A 20178-nucleotide genomic window follows, 5' to 3' on the forward strand; every position below is an offset into this window, starting at 1 on the left:
CATTCCAAGATGGCGGACTCTGATGAAGAAGGCTCTATTAACTTGACCGGGTTTTTGTTTGGAAACATCAACGAAAGAGGGGAACTAGAAGACGATGATATTTTAGATGAGGTAAGGAATGGACCAAGTCGGAGTAATAGCGCAAAGATAACACCTTTGAGGGATCTACTAGCTAATAAAATGTCATTGTTGTAAACAGCACATTCAATACGAAAACAATCTATGCTTGCTGGTGTTCAATATTAATTCACTGTATTTGAGCGTGTAGCTATTGTATTTAACCTTAAATCTATTGAATGTGTTTTTCATGAGTATTAGATTTTTTTATGATTTGGCTTGTTGATCGTTGATGTTTACAAAATAAGTTAGCACGATCAATGTATAGAGATCAGCTGTGATCATGCAGCCTCACCTACAGAACTTACCCCTCATGTTCAATTTCTTTTATAGATTTCCTCAAAATGTGCCATTTCTCCTTTGCAAATTTAAAAGCCGCTGATAATGGCCACAAAACTAGCTTTTCTCAATATGTTTTCAATGTATTTTGTTGTCGTTCTTTGTAACCATCTCTTTCCATGATTATTGAGCTCGTAACTTTTCTTTTGATCAGGAATCCAGGAAGCACTTGGGTCAGCTAAGCTGCTTAATTGGAATGGGAAGCTTGGTCAAGGACATTACTGATGAAGACAGGTTACCAGATGAATCTTCAGGAGACAGGGATTCTGGTAAAAAATGTGTAAAACCATCGTCGTTTACACTGTATTACTTAAAAATCACTCTACCATCAACTGTCTGTTTGGAAAATGCTCAATAACTTGACATAATGACTAGCAAATTGGACTGATCATCATGTGGCAAGTCAATGTACCTAAGAAATGTTTGGTCCTATACACCAAATTGAAATATTGCGATCAATTTAAATAACTGTATTGTTCTGGACTGACTAGCCTCACATACACTCGAAACGCTTTTATGTTTCCACATGAACACAATGCTAGTCAGTCCAGGGCCCAGTTGTACAAAGGGTGAATAGTGCTATCCGAGGGATAAATCTTATCCAGTGGATAAATCTATTGGATATCAGCATCGACTTATCCACTGGATGAGGATTTATCCATCGGATAGCACCATCCATACTTTGTACAATGGGGCCAAAAACAATAGTAATTCAAACTGGTTGGCGTATTTTGGTTCAGTGTTTAAGTGACAATCTTGGCTAGACATTGTGCACACTATTTTTAGCACTGTAAACTAATTAATGTAATATACTTGCAATGTATATTAACTTTGCTTTCAGCTAAGTTTTCACTTGCCTACCATACCTACAGTATATACCCCCCTTTAGATATTAATAAGCTTAACACTCAGATTAACTAGATTCAAGGATCTGTGTATTATTATCATTATTTTTCTCCATTTAGCTTGGATCCAAAAAGATTCGGATGCCAGAGATTTCAGTGACATAAATGAGTTAGCTGATGAGGAGGAAGGAAAAACTTACCCACAGACTAATATTGCTTATAACCTTATTAGACCTCAAAGCAAAGGTAACTAGTACAAAGCTGAGGATTTAGAACCTATTCATTAATTCAGTTATGGGGGACTGGACATGGTTTAACAGGTAATCACTTGCCATATATAGACAACCCATTGAAACAAATAAACTGCCAGACAGACATATAGACCAATTATGTAATCAGTAATTATTGTATCAATAATATTAGCAGAAGATTCTGATGATGATTATGATGAAAGTGATGATGAAGGGCAAAATGATAAGAAAGGTAAGAAGAAAATGTAGTTTTTGATTTTGTTTTGAATTTTATATTTGAGAGTTTATTTTTATGAACTATCAAGCCATTCTTCTACATGTTATAATTAATAAGGGACTTAAGATTTGCAAGATATATGACAGAGATGTGTGAATAACTTCACTTTGGGATTTTGTGCCTTCAAAGTCTGTCTTCCCTGTCGTGGATGGTTTGACTTTACTGACAATGTTTTGAATGAAATCTCTAGTGAGCAGAACCCCATAGAGAAATTATTTACACTTCCAGTTGATGTTGCAAATCTTAAGTCCCCTAATATGTCAGATGTACAGCATTGATGTTTTATTGATATTGTGGTTTTGATGCATAGGTGATTCACTTATCCTACCTACTGTTGCTCCTGCTGCAAGTACTCTTTCCAAGGAGGAACAAGACAGGCTTGCTATGCCTCCTCCTCCTGATCCTTCCATTCAACCAGCAGTCTCAGTGTGTAAGTCTATTATGGTCCATCAGGCTAGCTACTAGGGTTAAAACTGCTGCTCATTGGCCAGACATGATCACTATATTGAACTGATCATCATGAAACCAGACAAGCACCAATTTTAGCCAGATATCCACTGAATGATGGTTAAATATAGAAATAGGTCAATGAATCAAGTGTTCCATTTTTTGATTTATATTTTTTATTCTAGTTCTTTGTATTTTTTAAATTTATTATATTAATATTGATGATATCATATTCTTTATTTACCAGGTAATAAAGAAGAAGACAATTTGCCAAGGACATCAAGTGGTCAAACAGTTACAGAGCTTTTCCCTGAATTCAAACCTGGAAAAGTGTTAAGATTTTCTCGTCTGTTTGGACCAGGAAAGTCACTACCCCAACAGTGGCGCAATGCCAAACGAAGAAGGAAGAAAAAGAAGAAGCAAGAAGATGAAGGTGTAGCTCTTCAGCCTCCACTTTCTCCACCTCTACCTCGCAAAGAAGACTGCTTGTCTGACGATGAGGTATATTTTCTATAGCTTTTATGGCTGAAATTGTATGACTTTCACTAATATACCTGTCATCAATAGAATGCCAGATTGGCATAGTCCAATAGAATGCAGATTTAGTATATGCATCAAGTACAGTAGTATTCTTTGTACTACATGGCTATATTGTTGGATCCCTTATTTTGTCTTCAGGACAAGTTGATGGCGCCATGGAAACCAAAAGTGGAGGAACAAGAAAGCAACTTAGATTTAACATCAGATGCTTCTAATGAGCAGCAGAATAAAAAGAAGTTATTGGCATGGAGATATGGACCTGCGGCACTGTGGTACGAAATGCTTGGAGTGAACGAGGATGGTAGTGATTTAGACTATGGATTCAAAGTCAAGGAGGTAAAGTATATTCTAGTGATACCTTGGAATTTATAATCAAGTATACCAGAGTAGGCTTGCCTAATGCAAAACATACTCGTAGAGACCATAATAGCAATTCTGACATAAAATAGATACATGGTATTTTTATAATGATGGTGGTGGTAGTGGTACATGATGATGATGATGTTAGGTGTGGATAATATTAATGTTGATATAGTAGGTGTGGATAATGTGTATGGCAATAAAAGGCCTGTGCTGATGGTAAATACAGATGATGGTGATGCTTTTCTTACCACTGTTAATGCTTTTTCTCCACCTTAAAAACCTTTAAAACATTTTAAACATTCAATAAGGTAAGATATTATATGTTTCAAGATTTTTCTCTCCTTGTAGAATCCTGAAGAAGATTTTGGGAATACATCTCCTTCCTACATCCCAGATGATTGTTTTCACATGGTTTCACAAGTTAATTGGGAAGATGACATCATTTGGTCTCCAGAAGAAGTCAAACCCAACCTCCAGGCCATGGCTCGTGCAGGCTGGATCCCCACAGCTTTGACCAGAACAGCACATGCTTATGCAAGCCAACAACAAACACTATTCAACCAACTAGGTAACCTTCACATTTGCAGAATTCGAATTTTAATAACACTTAACTTCCTTGAATATAAACACTACCCACTGTATAGACTCTGAAGTTGATGTTTTAGACACCTCTGTCATTGCTAACAACAGCTTTCTGAAGTCAACTAAAAATAAATTAGATCAACTTTGTTTATATAGGATGACACTTGACAGTAATTAAACTGATAAACTTGTGGTCACTTAACAGCTCTATTAAATTAGTTTCTGATTTAAAAAAAATACAGGTTTCCAATAATGACCATTCGTGGTGATGCGCAGAGTAAGTGCACATAGGTGTAGAATTTAAGTAACTACTCTTACGGAATCTATATGGTTTCCCTAAATCAGGATTAAAGCATCCAGGACTTGAAACCTTCTTCAAAAATACTGGAGAAGCCATCAAGAACAACCAGGGCAATCCAACATCCTCTAGTTCTTTAAATAGTAGTAGTGGTAGTGCTTCATCTTCAACGAAAAAGTCATCTGGCAAGTGGTACTCAATTTTCCCTGTGGAGAATGACAGCTTGGTGAACAGTAACTGGGAAGACAAGATCATTTGGGATGCTGAGGTGTGTCATTCAGTTTGTAATTCACTTTTACATCCCAAACACATTGTATGATGTTTACAGGGCTATCAACAAAGAAATCCCCATTTAGTGCATGTCAATGTTATCCTGTAAATTTATCCACTGGATAAGATTTATGTGCTCATATCCAGTCTTCAAACAACTGTGCCCAGGTTTCTAGAAGTGGGGGGGGGGGTTCTTTGTGCCTTGTGCCTGCCACCCTTGGACCCAGGAGAGTGGGAGGGGATTGGTCACCTCTGGTGATGGGCTTGGTATAAAAGTAATTTTGAACCACAACTACCTTTTCTTGTGTGAGACTTAACAGTAAGAGACTAGCTGTTTAAAAATGGCATTGTATTAAGTTACAAAATTAAATTTGCTTGGATGCCTTTCTTTGTGCTATGCAGGCTATGCCATCTTTGCCTTCACCATCTGTGATGCAATTGGATCCAAATGATGAAAACATTATCCTGGGAATCCCAGAGGACTGTGATCCTGAGGAGAAAAGAGCTGAAGCATCTAGCACCCCAAAGAAGGTACATGTATGCCGGTGACATGAGAAAATGACATTAGATGTTTTCCAGCTGCACTCGATATCTTGTTTAAAATCACTGATATAAAAACACATTTCCTCCGGCCTGGATCAAAGTACATACATATATATATATATACAGTATGCCTGCAAATGTATGCATAAAATAAAGTTAGGCTTTACATTATAAAGTGTACAAAAGCATGGACCTCTTTAAAGGGGTAGCCATATTTATTCCCATGAGAATAAAAGCAGCCTTAGTTTAAACCCCCTTAACCTCATCATCAAGCACTTTGATAAGAGGCTACATGAGAAAAAACTATCATATTTTGCTTGACAATGACTTATTTTATTTCTCTTTTTAAAGGAAGCAAAGAAGTCAAAGTTATTACTGGGAAAGAATAATAACAAAAATGAAGAAGATGAAATTGTATGAGCACAGAATGACTATTTCAAATGAAATATGACTCTGGGGATATTGTTGTGATTAATGGTGTTTTCTTTTGTACCATTTAAAGGATGAGCGCAAAGATGAAAAAATTGATAAATTCAATCTTTCTAATGACCGGTACTACAGTGCAAAACACAGTAAGTACAATCACCTGCCTAATAATTGAATTTATAATTATTGCAGCTCATCAACACTTACACCCATTGTCACTTGTCATTTCTCTTTGTATCTTGAGGGTTTTCTCCAGGTTATATAGTTTTTGTCCTCTGCAAATTTACATGAGCATGTTTTTCAAGTCTGCGTACTTGATTGCCCAATGCTGTTAATTAATATCCTAAGGATTTAATAATAATTTTGTCTAATGATTTTCCATATTGTTTAATATTTACTCTTTCCTATTCTAATCTTCATTGCAGCAAATGTTGAAAGTTCTCTTGAAGCCAAAATGGGTTCTAACCTTGTACAAGTAAGGATTATACAAAAATTCTTTATGCAAGCCCAATTTTCTTCCATGTGATGGGACTAACATGCTGTTGTAATTTTGCAGCACTCTTTACCAGCAATTGAGCTTCAACGACCATACTTCCCAACATACATGTCAGTTCAAGATCTTAGAAACTTCCATAAACCTCCGCTGAAAAAAGCTTACAGTGGACCACTTGCAAAACCTGGCCGACATTTTGTGCATGGACTGTTGAAACATATCAAGAAAAAAGCCAGGGTAAGTCTGACATCAAGGTGTAATAGCTGTAGTAAACTTGCCTCTCACTGATTTGTTTGTTCTTAAAATTATTCTTGAAGGAACGCGAAAAGGAACGTCTAGCATCTGGTGGAGGTGAAATGTTCTTCATGAGAACACCAGCAGACTTGACGGGAATGGATGGAGAGCTTGTCTTGTTTGAATACAGTGAAGAACATCCAGCATTAATCATGGCCGTTGGTATGAACACCAGAATAAGAAACTATTACAAGAGGGTGAGTACTAAATAATGTTATAGCACCTTGTCTTTCACATATTTTGGGTTAGTGCAGGTTATTAACTCTTCCGCTGTCGCAACTATCTGTTGTTGCTGCTACTACTGCTGTCTTGGTACTTCTGCTGCTGCTGCTGCTACCACTGCTGCTTTTCCTTCTTCTGCCTCTAACCTCAGCCCTACTTCTATTGCTCCTCTCCTACTACTACTGCTGTTGCTGCTACTGCTACTAATGCAGTGTGTCACTGCTGCTTCAAACCACTGCTTTATTGCTAACAACGTCAAGGGCGGATCCAGGGTTTTTTGAAGGGGGGGTCTCAGGGGTAAATTTTGTGGGCAAAGGAATCCCAGTCGCATTTTTACCACAGGAAGCCCATTTGACCTCAGGAATGACAGGGGGGCCGCAACCCCCCGACCCTCCCCCTGGATCCGCCCTTGAACGTTTGCTAATAAAATTTTATATTTCATTATTTTATTTTCATTCAACAGAGACCAGGTAAAGATGACAGTGTTCCAAGTTATACATATGGTGAACCTGTTCCTGTGTACAATATGTCACCATTCTTAGGCCACATCAAGCCTGGAGAGTCTTTGCAGGTCTGCATCTCTCAGTTTTATTGTAAAAAGTAATAAATAGGAACTCTTTAGCCTACATGTCAGTGCAGGTCTAAGGAGAGGACTCAAGTAGAGCAGAGAAGGAACCAGAGACCCTTATTTGTGGTTTGTCTTGTCAAGCCATTACTCACAGTCTATATATGTCAATAAGAATGGAATCCCTTTAGTCAAGGAAGGGGTGCAGAGGAAAGGAGACTGGGGGATAAGGAGCCCTGTTTATGGTTCCAATGAATTCACTGATCATTCATAATGAAGCTGCTTCTGTTTTTGTTGATAGGCTCTTGAGAACAACTTGTTTCGTGTGCCAATTTACGAACACATCCTGCCAACCACAGATTTCCTGATCATCAGGACAGCAACCGGGTAGGTTCTCTTACTCTACATGCCACAAATACCTTAGTTTAGACTCTCAAGTGTCACCTTCTATTTTATAAATAGTGTAGTCATTTAGTTGTAAAGCTAGATTTTCAAACCCTGCAATAATTTAGACCAACATTGTTTGTGTTCCAGGTACTTTGTTCGTGAAGTCAAGTCCATTTTCTCTATTGGTCAACTGTGTCCAAAGTTTGAAGTCCCTGGACCAAATTCTAAAAAAGCCAACATCCATGCCAGGGATTTTCTTCAGGTATTTTTTTGACAAAATGACAGCTGCCAACTACAGTAAGTCATTTTTTAATCTCCAAACTGATGACTGAGACTAAATTTTCATTTGTTCGTACACTGACCACCTTTCAAATCCTCTGCTTTTTCTTCCCTGATTTAAAAAATAATGATGAATGGGTTTCATTTGTAACTAAATATCTTAACTTAGTTGCTAGATTGCATGCATAAAAAAATCAATCTTATGGAAGTCACTTATATCTTTCTTTATTAATTATAGATTATTTTCTGCTTTTCTAGGTCTTTATTTATAGATTATTCTGGAAAAGTCAAGATGATCCTCGTCGTATAAAGATGGATGACATCAAGAGAGCATTCCCTTCTCATTCAGAAAGTAGCATTCGTAAACGACTCAAACTTTGTGCAGATTTTAAAAGAACAGGTATTTCTTCCCATCCTACGTTTTCCTCCCATACAAGCTTAGTAAGTAGTTATGATAAGCAACTAGAGAGGTTGGTTGAGGCTCAGATTTTAAAATGCCATTGTTTCATTCCTCCTTCTACACTCTATGCCACTCTATAGCAAAACCCAAGAAAACAGCTAAGAACATTGGTCGTGGTTGATTCTTGGTTGTGTTTGTCCTGATTCCTTTTCTTTCCTTCTTGTCTGACAGGTGACTGTTGTAACTGGTGGGTGCTGAAGAATGACTTCCGGTTACCTAGTGAAGAAGAAATGAGAGCCATGGTGTCGCCAGAACAGGCATGCTCATACTATAGCATGCAGGCTGCTGAACAACGGCTTAAAGTAAGAACAATATTGGGAAATCATGGATAAAATCTGTAATATATATGATAAAGCATGGATCTTATTATATAATAATAAATGTAATATAATAATTATTATATTTTAGGATGCTGGATATGGTGAAAAATCACTTTTTTCTTGTGAAGATGACAATGATGACAACGACCAAAAAATAGATGACGAGGTAAGTATTGCAGTTATATGAATAACAATTGATGGAATTTGAATCAATACCAATAGAATTCTGAGTCTTCTTTTTTCAATATAGATTCGAATGGCTCCATGGAACACAACACGAGCATTCATTTCGGCCATGCGAGGAAAGTGTCAGCTTGCAGTGACAGGAAGTGCCGACCCTACTGGGTGTGGGGAGGGATTCTCCTACATCCGTGTTCCTAACAAACCAATGGCCAATAAGGTAGGTGTGCTCCATACTGGATACTGATCTCAGAAGGAATTTAATGTTCTGGCATTCCTAGGACACTTCTGGAATTTGGAAAACATTTTCTTGGACTCTGTAAACTCCTTCAAAGTTTTCTCCAGATTTTTGAGTTCTGTTTGCAACAGTTTTCATTTTTCGTATCCTCAAACATGCCTGAAATTCCATCTTTCTGTGGTGGTGCATACCCTTTAAAAATTCTCAAAAATACATTTTCAAATTTAATTTACCACTTTATGGGTCACTGGATAGCCTAACCTAATAAACAGCTAGCATAGGTCTTCACAGCCTAATTGAGAAAGTTCCTGTAATGTCTAGTTAGAATTAAAAGAATGTTAATGATGTTGCTTCTTTAAGAGTAGTTGTTCCAGGTATTTAGCAGTATTGTTTATTCACACAGGAGGATTCAGCTGCTGCTGCTGCACAGATACGTAAGCAGAAAACAGTAACAGGCACAGATGCAGATTTGAGAAGACTATCCCTAAAACAAGCCAGACAGGTTCTCAGAGACTTTGGAGTATCAGATGAAGAGGTAACATCAATAAGAAACTAGTTGTTTAGTTGATATGCATGCTTCAACCATTTTCTCACATTGGTTATTCTGTCTTTAGATTAAGAAATTGTCTAGATGGGAGGTTATTGATGTGGTGAGGACCATGTCTACAGAAGCAGCCAAGTCTGGAGAAGAAGGTATAACTTCAATGCTGCTTCTATCACATTCCAGCATGTCTGTTATGATTATTAAGTTTTAAAAGTCACAGTTTGCTCACTTTAGACAGCCTGTTTTAATCCATCTTGTGGGTTTTTTAATCCATCTCTTTGTGCCTTTCAATTGATGAATTTTGATTTATCTGGCAAGTTTTTTTTGATCCATCATTCGGGGTGTTAGTAGCACACTTTTTTTGCTTAATCGCAATAATTGCAGTGCTCTTCCAGTGCCTTCTCAAATTCGTAATTCAACACTAACAGTTTTTGAGTATATCTCAACATTTCATCCTAGTTATTTGTTTCTCATACCAACAGGCATGAGTAAATTTGCACGTGGTTCAAGATTCACTATTGCAGAACACCAGGAAAGATACAAAGAAGAATGCCAACGAATCTTTGATCTACAAAACAGGTTCGTTACGCACTGGATCATTCTACACATGGACATAAAATAGCGTGGACATAACTTGAGTTTTTTCATGGTTTCTTAGAGTTTTGTCCTCAAAAGAAGAGCTTTCCACTGATGAGGGAAGCAGCAGTGAGGAAGAAAGTGACATGGATGAGTTGGGAAAGAATCTAGAGAGCATGTTGGCCAATAAAAAGACTTCTGTTCAGGTATTCATAGCAATCCTAGTTCAACATAAAAAAATAAATAAGCAATTGTCTATTGACATTGGCTGGTGTTATGTTGCCTGTGCAAATCACTTTGTTATTGTCGTTCCTTAGTTAACACATGAGGAAGAGGAAGCAGAACGTAGAGAACTACAAAAAATGTTGAGTGAGGACAAGACAAAAGATTCTAAAGAGGTGAGTTTCAATGAAAATTTTAGTTTGTTGTAGCTTGCTGATGACTAAAAGCTCAATAGACCCTTTTTGAGTTCCAAATTACTGCTGTGTTTCCTGATTACAGACTCATTTGCTCAGGCTTAGCCTTGACTCAGTGTCTAATTACTCGCAATTACCAGCAGTAAAGTAAAGAATGCACAACTTATACGTCGAACACTTTGAAACTTGACGGACCTTGACTGGAACACGTGAATATTCTTCACAAAATCGAGGCTAAGCCTGAGCAAATGAGTCTGTAATCAAGAAACACAGCGGTAATTTGGAACTCGAAAAGGGTCTATTAAGTATTCTGTTGAATGGTAGGGAATTCTAATTAAACTTACATGTGGTATATCACGGGATACCTTGGGGTGAGGACTGTCGTTCTTATTATTCTTTTATACTTTTTCTCCAGAATGGAAGATCTAACACAGGTTAGTAGAAATTAGCATCTTTCAGGCCATGTGCAAAAGATCCTAATCCTGTAAGTTATGAAATTCTATACCCTTAAATGCAGTGGTGATGGAAAGAGGTAGCCAGCCTTATTGTGTGCTATCTGAGAAGGCATTCCCAACACTCCTCCACTACCCCTATAGATTGTTTCATATATCAATAATTTTATTGTTCTTTTTCTATAGGAGACAAGTCAAGAGATAGCTTTAGGAAATCCTTTGAGGCAGACGATGATGCAACATCTGTCATGAGCTATGAATCTTCCAATGTAAGGATTGAATTTGTCATTATATCATTGTCGTAACCATACATATTTTTTAGGGGGCTATAGCCTACCTACCCCTACCCCCGATGTCTATCTATGGTATCGTTAGACTGATGTGATTTGTTGGTTGGTGAATTTTATCCTTAGGTCGGCCGTAAACTTGTCATCCAACGTGTATTCAAAAGTCATGAGGGACGTGAATTTGTTCGAAGAGAAGTAGTCAAGAACCAGGCTGTGATTGATGCTTATTTGAGAATTGTTAACAAAGATAAAAATATCAGGTAACAGGTCCTACAATTCTAATTCCAATTCATTACATACTTTTTAACAGTCATACAAAATCTGCTTGTGATAGTCAATTCACTGCAGGTCCATCTGGTACGTTTTCATAGACTGCATCCTTGTGTTGTGTTGCAGAGAGCCCTGTTAGTTTTGCTTATCTTCTAACTGTGTTATGTTTTGTTTCATTTTTAGGGCACAGTTTGCAAGTGTAGATGAAGTGCATAAAGAAGAAATCCGACGTGAAAAACGAAGGTAAGTTTTTTCAATGTTAGAGTACATAGTTTCTAAAATGAGAGAGCTAAGGCATGAAATATGGAATACAACAAAGTAATGCTTATTTTAGCAAACTCTAAGGATTCTTGAGACAAGTAAAATAAACACAGTGGAAGAAAGAGTGTTCAATTTGTGTTTAATTCATAACTGCAATGTTAAAAATTAACCAAAGCTAAAAGCAAGAAGTTTGAGGGAGTACACAAGTATGCAATGCTATTTTCTACCATGGAGTATAAACGTTTTCATATTTCTGGTAACCTTTAGAATCCAGGAACAGCTGCGAAGAATCCGCCGAAACCAAGAGAAAGAGAAACTGCAACCAGTGAAGAAGAAGAAGGAAAAACCACCAAGTAGTATTAGTATCAAGGTAATTATCATAACATAACATAACAACATATTTAACAAATCAATGTTGGATGTGTTGTATTTATCATAAATCATGATAAGTTTGGAGAAAGTGCAGAACAAGCAGTAACTTTGCCCATTTGGATGTTTTGGTTAACAAGATCATGAACTTCGTTTTTTTGTAGTTAAAGTGTGGAGCATGTGGTGAAATTGGCCATATGCGAACAAATAAAAACTGTCCTCTGTACCAAGATGCCAACCCATCGTCTGTCTCGGTTGCCATGACCGATGAACAAGTAGCAGAAGAGGAATTCAACATGCCTCAGGATGACCTTGTCAAGGTTGAAGGCACAAAGATCACACTAGGAAAGGCCTTCTTAGACCAGTAAGTTGAAGAAAGAAAGACAAATTATTTGCCTTCACATCATCGTTTTTATCTTATCTTTACTAGATGAAGAAACTTGTAGTTAAATTGACATGAAGTTATAATTAATCTCTTGTTCTGATTGGTTGGGGGCGTGTGCATTAAGAGAACACACTGCACACTAATGTACTTATTCTATTTCTTCATTCATTACAAAAATAATAGCTACTCTAATTATTTTTGTATTTTGTAAAGGAAATCATAGTCTTTCTTGTTGTGCAGCGTGAAGTTATAAAACACTTGGGGATTGACAGAACACTTGAGAAGTATCGAGAACACTCCACTATGCATCATTTTACCTCATATTCTGCCAATCCCAACGTTTTATGACTGCACACAGTACACATCACATTTTTTATTTATTCATTGATTTATGCAAATCCTTCTTCTAGAACAAATGAACTGAAGAGAAAATCATTGGTATTAAGATTCCCCAAGGAATCAGGTAGGCTAATGCAATGATTTCAACATTAGAACAAATTATTTGTGAGCACCAAATTTGCAAAACGTGCTGCATAGGCATATTAATGTGTTATAATGATGGCCTTGAATGTGCAATTTCATAATTGATCAGCAGAAATTCAACCATTTCTCATAATTTATTTAATTTACCTTTTAGTCCGCAAGAAGCGCAGGTCAGGTGTTATGCATTGTGACTATCTCAAGGTAACTGGACTTTCTTGATTGTGCTAAAAATCATCTGCAATGTTGCATTTTGGTATAAAATTAGTCAATTGAAACTAACTTGTGGCTTCTTTTCCAGAGACCACATAAATCCATCAATCGACGTAGGGCAAATCCAGAGGTAATGTCCCCATACACAAGCAATCTGTTGCTTCAGGTTTAATCGGCCTTGATTTTCAAATGAAATTCAAATGTTGCAGTGAAGATCCCCTAATTAAGCAAGTCTTTTTTTCAGGTTGCATTGCAGTTACTGCTGGAGCCAATTCTCAACAAGATGAAGGAAGTTGATGAGGTGACAAAAAAAAGCCATGGATGTGCTACCCCAAACCCTTTTAGCATATTGATATTGACCGTATCAAATAATTTGTTATAGTTCTTTTACCAGTTGAACCCCTTTTTGCCATCACTAACACTATGAGATAACTAAAGATAATATACCAAAGTTAATGATCTGTTTATCCTTAGAGCTGGCCATTCCACACACCAGTCTCTTCCAAGACTGTACCTGACTATAATAAGATAGTCAAGAATCCCATTGATCTACAGACTATGAGAGAGGTATGATCAATAGTACTTGCTGTACTGATATTTCTGCTTCATTGTCAAGATTTTTTGCCATCATTTGTTTATGTCTATAAACATTTTATGAGTGGGTATTTAATAGAAAAGTGCATAGCATTTGCAAAATATTCCATAGATCAAAATCAAAACCAAATGATATTTATTTGTTCATCAGGAAATATGCTCACTAGCTTCATTCATAGACAGTTTTTTTTAATTTATACTTACTTTTACTCAAAACCTTTCTCCTGATTGTCTATCTAGAATCTTCGGCGTCACAAGTATCTATCCAGAGAGGATTTTATTGAAGACTGTTCCCTGTTGGTGTCCAACAGTGTGCTCTATAATGGTAATGTCACTCCTCTGTTCAGTGTTTTTAATGTCATACCAGTACGAGGTGACAAATTTTGAATTAATTGATTATAGAGTAATATAATAATGACGTCCTAGTGCTTGCAGTTTATGAATGAAATTAGTCACGTATTTCTCACCGATTGCTTTAGGAACTTTAAAAAAATGTAATTGTAGCCCCACTATATTTTATTTATACCCTAGAGTTTTGCGCTTAAATTGCCAACCATGCCTTTTCCTGTTCTGTAGGTCCTCAACATAATTTTACTGGCGTTGCACAGAAGATGCTTGATGTTTGCACCAAGTCCATCAATGAGGTCTGTCTTTAATACTTTCCCCATTTCAAAGTTCAAGGAAATACTGTTTAAAAACCAGCCAATTCAAATGTATTGGTGACCCGGGTTTAGGGGCGGGGTGGAATCCTAGAATATCTTAGTCTCTTTCGCTGCCATCAATAGTATCATTCCCTAGTGGGGAGGGCCCAGCAGAAAGATGGCTGCAAAGGAGACTCATAAAATCTTTGTAGGAATGTTCATAATTAAACATTGATTCCTCTGACTTTGGAAAGGGAAATGTCAGCTGTATCACAAGATGGACTTTTTGAGATGGGTTGGTATTGATAGAAATATTGAATTTTATAGAAAGAAGACGAGTTTGTTCAGATTGAAAAGGAGATCAACCCACTCCTTGGTGACGATGCACTAGTAAGTTTTATTATGAACCATTTATCTCGTGGTTTCCTATGCAACCGCTTTAAGTGTCATTCATTATGTTTTATCAAGTTTATCTGTCTTTTTTATTAAGAGGGTAGCACTTAAAAGCAAAAAAAAACCTGTGACCCTGATCGCTCCTTCTCTGATAGGTTATCGTTCATTCTCTGATAGCTTAATGTGTGCTGTGGTGTTTCATAGTATAAAATCTACTTTCATCTATGGTAAAACTAAGGCTTCTTCTTATTTTCTATTTTACAGGCAGCATTTTCATGGATTCTGGAGAACATTGTTGCTCAAATCAAAACAGTTCCTGAGGTAAATATTTGAAACTCTCTAAAAGTACGCTAAAAACTAAAACACAAGTATTCATTGTCCAATGATAAACATTCATCTGATGTTTTATCTTCAGTCCTGGCCATTCCACAAACCTGTCAACAGCAAACAAGTACCTGACTACTATGAAGTTGTGAAGAACCCCATGGATATTGAGACCTTAAGACAGGTATAACCTCATACTTGCAGAAGCAATGTACAATAATAACAAAGGCAGCACTTTCTCATCAGTTATTTTAAGACAGGCCCGAGTGTCTGGCCAGCCGGGGCATGAATCACAACCTCCTGCATGACAGACCAATAGATGCCTCTACCTTGGGCGTAATGTTTTCCCATTTCAGACCAGGTGCCTAACAGGTCCCTAAATTCCTAACTCTAAAGACATTAGATATGGTAAATAATGCAAAATAAATAAGTTTTTGTGTTCCTCACTGACAGCAAGTGCAAGATGGCATGTACCGCACACAGGAGGAGTTTATGGAGCATGTTAAGCTGCTCTTCACTAACAGTGTTCTCTATAATGGTGAGTATTAACAGGCTCAAACAGAACCAGTTGAATGCATTCTATTGGTTCTCTGAGAACAGGTCAAATCCAGTTATTCAAATTCTCAAATCTAAAATTAATGTTATTAGCTGTCATTAAAGACTTTCTGGATGACAAAATTTAATGTAAGACGTTACATGCTATCCCATCCAATTCCGATAATCATTATTTTTATCTGTAGGAGAACACCATGAGTTTTCTAAAACAGCTAAACGAATCGTGGAATCTTGTGAAGACTTCATGAAAGAGGTACCTAAATCTTTTCTTCTATAAGTTTTATTTATGATATTTAGTGGTTTCGAAGCTCAAAATAAAGAACTGATGGTCATGAGCCGATTTAGGGGTGGGCTCCGGGGTTGCAGCCCCCTTTTTATCTTTGTCTTTTTCTTATTCATAGAGCTTCCTCTAATGGTAAATTCCTGCCCCCCCCCCCCCCCCCCCCCCCATTATCCAATATCTGGCATATACATAAAGTCATGACATACATAAACTTGAAACTTGTTTACATTTTTGGTGTAATTTCCTTTCATAGCATGAAGAGCAGTTGACAAAACTAGAGAATGAGATTGGAACAAATATTCAAGATGATGCCTCATCATACAATGCAAGTGAGCCACCTTCAGTCTTTGGACTGGAATCTATGGAGAACAGCATGGATGGGTTCCCTGATACAAGCAAAGAAGAAGACAGTCTACTGGAACAAAGTGATGCTAATGAGGACTCTATAGTGTTCAAGGATGATCTTCAACCTACTAAAATGACCTCACGCTCTGGCAAGCAAGGTAAGAATGCAACAGGTGGACAAAAGTCTTTTGAACAAAGTACTGAGAATAAAAGTAGTATAGTATAAAAGTAGTATGAACTGCATTAGAGTATAGTGAAACTAGTAATCCTCATATGCACATGTTCTTTGAGTCAATGTGGCATAACAATGTGATGACCCTTGTAAAATGAAGTCATATTATTTTTATCATTATTAAGAACGTTTGTGTTGGAGGCTAGGATAGCACATAACAATGATAAAAGTATGATCTTGAATGTCTGCTACATTTTCATGATAAATTTACCATAGCAAGAACTATGAGGAAGGCCTTGTTTGACTTGTAGGGTCCTGTGAGAATAGATGATGATGAACAACCATGAAGCATCAAAATGTCTAAATATATAAAAAAATATATGATTCTTTTTTGTGTGTATTTGTTCTAAGAGAAAGTTCTTTTTCACAGGTCCTGCTGTCGGAGAAGATGAAGAAATGATTGATGTAGAAGGTTACGAAGATGGCGAGAGCATTTTCCGTAGCATTGCAAACTCACAGTCAAAAGGCACTTATCCTGTACAGCAAACAGAAATTGAAGAATTCTCCATGGAACCACCAAGTGAAACTTTAGACAGTATCCTACTCCAAGACCTCCAGCATAGTGATAGTGAGAATGATAGTGATGATGATGATTTTCCATTTGGTGATGGAGAAGACGAGGATGCAGAAGATGAGGATGCAGAAGAAGGGGAAGATGAAGAGGAAGAAGTACAAGACTTGTTTGACTTTTCTCCTGTTACTGAAAATGCTGAAGAATCTATGGATGCTATGGAAACCAGCAATGGAGATAATGAAGATGACGATGATAATAATTAACATTTCTGGATATGAGTCAGACTATCCAGAATTAAAAAGTTAGATTTCCAGCCAACTAGGTCTTCCCAGAATTCAACAAGAAGTGCATTCTGGTCTAGCTTGGGTACAAACACCATTACAACACATGCATATGATAAACAAGAGATGGCTTTCCCAAAGCCTAATTACAATGAACCACACAAATCTAAGATAAGTCCCATGCTTAATATACATGAGATTATGAAACCCTAAAATTTCAGTAGATGTAACTGTCAGTATCTTAAAAGTAAGATTCCTATAGAGTGCAAATAATATATCCGTGAAACACTAATTACTAAATTGTTCAAAACAATAGAATAAGTATAAAATAGTGTAAGTTAGCATTACCAATATTTCACAGATATATTGTTTGCATTCTAATATCTTAGATAGTGTGTGCAAGAAGACTTGTTCTGTTGGTTACTAGTGTAAAAATGTATAGCTTGTATAAATTATTATATTAAACAGTAAACTGTGTTTAAACCAAACACGCAATAAAAACACAGGAAGCCCACTACATAAATAGTTTTTGTATTTTTAAAAACATAATATTCCATCCCATCTTTGTCTCAAAGTTTGAATTATTTACAACATATTACTATATATCATGTTTTTCAGTGAGCTATACATACATACAAGAGGTCACAATTTTTCTAAGTTTCGTAAAAGCATGCCATTACGATTTGATGGTTAAAAATGACACATGCTTATAAAAATTGTCTTCAACCTTTTAGCATTGCCTTGCTTGGCTAGTTTATCCACATCAGAAGACAAAACAGCAAGCACATGCTTGGTGGTATGATACAGTAAGAAATCCCCTCTTCTGTGTTGTACTTACAAGTAAGTTTGAATGGAAGAGCCTACATAAAACTGGAATCCATCATTTCCACCTGCCGTAGAAATTATTAAGAGAGAACAAGTATTAGCACATTCCAGATACATTAATGGAAAATAGAAAAACATTACCCCCTCCACTTCAAATATTTGAGGGCACAGTGTCTAACTGTATTAAGAGGGTGGGGAGGGAAAGTCGAAATATACCTCTTCCTCAACGGATTCCGCATCAGGGCTTGGTGAATCATCATAATCATCAGTATCTTCTAATTCCTCTGCAGAATCTTCATCCTCCATTTCTTCTTCCTCTTCTTCTTCATCTTCCTGACCCTGAACAAAATGTTAAGCTTATTATATTACTTTTATATTATATTATAGATTTTCAGACCTATTATTGGGGAGGGAGGGGTGGCTCACTACTGAGGCGGGCGGGCGGGCGGGGGGGGGGGGGGGGGGGGGTAGGGTGAGAATTAATTCTTGATTCCTGCCTAATATGTCAATAACTACTTATAGGTATATTTTATATATTTCCTTGGAACCAAGTTTTTATTACCTCATTTGATTCTTTGGATTTTCCAAGAGGAACGATATCATTTCCCTTCTCCACAATCGAGTGAAGCTGCAAAAGCAAACAAAGTTATTTACGATACAACGGGAATAACAGCAGAAAAACATCACGCACATGAGAAATATACTCTTCTTCTTCTTTTGCTAGTATAGCATCATCGTCTAGTCTTTTATCCACGCTAAACCACAAGTCGTCCGTTAGACGGGGAAGAAGCGAAGGAAACACCGCCATTTTGATTTGAAAAAGAACCCGCTGACTAAAACACAGGAAGCCCAACATTGGAGGAAATTACGGGTTTTTATACTTCCGGTACGTGATGATTTCTCCTACCCTGCCTATTCATTACTTGGTTGGTGCTACATACTGAAAACCTGATTCAAAATATCTGTTTGAGACAGCAACAAAAAAACACTGCGTAACAAGACCAGCAGCAGTAACAACAACAGTAGTCTCAGTAACAACCTGACAAAAGCAGTACTGTAGTGGCACAAGAGCCGGCAACAATGGCAACAGCAACAATAACAGTGGTAACAGAAAAAGCAGCAGCCGTAGCAACTGCAGCAACAACAGCGGCAGTAACAGCTGCAGTAGTAACAACAGTAGTAGCAACAACAGCAGCAACAGAACAGCAACACCAGCAACAACAACCGTGGTAACAGCAACAGCAACAGCAGCAGCAGCAACTAACAACATCAGCAACGACCAGTTAAGAAGCAACAACAGCAGTCGACTAGCGCAGCAGCAGCAGCAGTATAAAGGGGAGCACACTGGTGTGCAGCGGCTATTGCGTCGCCTCTCAGACTCATTGTCATATGTGAGTAGAGTTTCTCCTTGGTTCTCTCCTATGCTTCAAGGGTTTTTCTTCGGTTCTCTGCTTTTCCTCCCTCCTTAAAAATTATCTTCTAAATTATAATTTGATCTTTGGACTTTCACCTAGTATGAATCTTAGGTCACTAGTATGAATCACCAAGTATGAATCTTAGGTCTTTGTTGTGATTGTCTCAAGCTGTGATACTACAGATAAAACATTTCAGTCAGCCACCAGATTAAGGATCAAAAACAAACCATAACAAGATGCCCTATAGACGTTCACTGGGTTGCCTGTATCATGCACAGAGGCCTATTGCTTATATGACTGATAACGTGTTATCAAACTTATACAGGCTTATAAGCAACCGACTAGGAATTAATTTTTTTCGCTAAAAAGATTGTTTTAGCTTATTGTTGAAGATTAAATCTAATAAAATATGGATTTAAAAAGAAAAATCTTTTGTGCATAAGATGGGATTCGAACCCACAAAAATAAGTTCAAAAAATCGACTCCACTTTGCCATACCCCCGAGACATCCGCAGAGCTGGGGCGTCGTATGGACTTCGGACCTGACGGCGATTAAATCCTTCTGCCCTTGGGTGTACGAATTACGCAAGAAAATGTTCTAGCCGAAGCATCAGGGGAGAGACCAGCCGGCCCCCAGACCATATCGGCTAATCCCTTGCATCTCTGCCACGCACGGAATCGGTTGAAAGTATAATGTCAAAAAGTCTAGTCTATTTGGTGCATTGTTTTCTCGGCTATTGTTATGTTGATTCACCTGGAACCGTGGTCCAGTGGATAAATCGTTGTC

At 37.3% G+C, this 20178-nt stretch overlaps 2 protein-coding genes across 3 annotated transcripts; one reads left to right on the forward strand and one right to left on the reverse strand.

The window, feature by feature from the left end:
- Nucleotides 1-3: 3 nt before the first annotated feature.
- Nucleotides 4-17668, forward strand: LOC116287477 (transcription initiation factor TFIID subunit 1). Of its 2 annotated transcripts, none has more exons than XM_031694153.1 (47): nucleotides 4-111; nucleotides 611-725; nucleotides 1422-1547; nucleotides 1725-1784; nucleotides 2140-2259; nucleotides 2524-2777; nucleotides 2955-3152; nucleotides 3528-3747; nucleotides 4107-4327; nucleotides 4732-4860; nucleotides 5224-5286; nucleotides 5375-5444; nucleotides 5724-5773; nucleotides 5855-6028; nucleotides 6109-6282; nucleotides 6771-6878; nucleotides 7174-7259; nucleotides 7407-7521; nucleotides 7797-7938; nucleotides 8170-8300; nucleotides 8407-8484; nucleotides 8569-8718; nucleotides 9140-9271; nucleotides 9351-9429; nucleotides 9763-9859; nucleotides 9939-10062; nucleotides 10174-10254; nucleotides 10688-10706; nucleotides 10911-10993; nucleotides 11138-11271; nucleotides 11465-11524; nucleotides 11810-11912; nucleotides 12076-12275; nucleotides 12707-12759; nucleotides 12934-12980; nucleotides 13078-13119; nucleotides 13234-13290; nucleotides 13464-13556; nucleotides 13824-13908; nucleotides 14160-14227; nucleotides 14552-14614; nucleotides 14882-14938; nucleotides 15033-15125; nucleotides 15395-15479; nucleotides 15682-15749; nucleotides 16033-16282; nucleotides 16727-17668. In XM_031694153.1, exons 1-47 carry the CDS (start codon nucleotides 10-12, stop codon nucleotides 17131-17133), a joined length of 5466 nt encoding a protein of 1821 aa, XP_031550013.1. In that variant the 5' UTR covers nucleotides 4-9; the 3' UTR covers nucleotides 17134-17668. The 2 variants fall into 2 exon arrangements, with proteins under 2 accessions (XP_031550013.1, XP_031550015.1); XM_031694155.1 differs by having other exon boundaries at nucleotides 1728-1784.
- Nucleotides 17667-18790, reverse strand: LOC116287480 (uncharacterized). Its single transcript, XM_031694157.2, has 4 exons — nucleotides 18668-18790; nucleotides 18539-18604; nucleotides 18193-18315; nucleotides 17667-18041 (listed from the first exon to the last, which is right to left on the reverse strand). Exons 1-4 carry the CDS (start codon nucleotides 18782-18784, stop codon nucleotides 18012-18014), a joined length of 336 nt encoding a protein of 111 aa, XP_031550017.1. The 5' UTR covers nucleotides 18785-18790; the 3' UTR covers nucleotides 17667-18011.
- Nucleotides 18791-20178: the final 1388 nt, after the last annotated feature.

Source organism: Actinia tenebrosa, unplaced genomic scaffold (assembly GCF_029948245.1).
Source record: "Actinia tenebrosa isolate PJP-AT-01 unplaced genomic scaffold, QUT_ActTen_1.0 PGA_scaffold6__47_contigs__length_16458017, whole genome shotgun sequence".
Lineage (NCBI taxonomy): Eukaryota > Metazoa > Cnidaria > Anthozoa > Actiniaria > Actiniidae > Actinia > Actinia tenebrosa.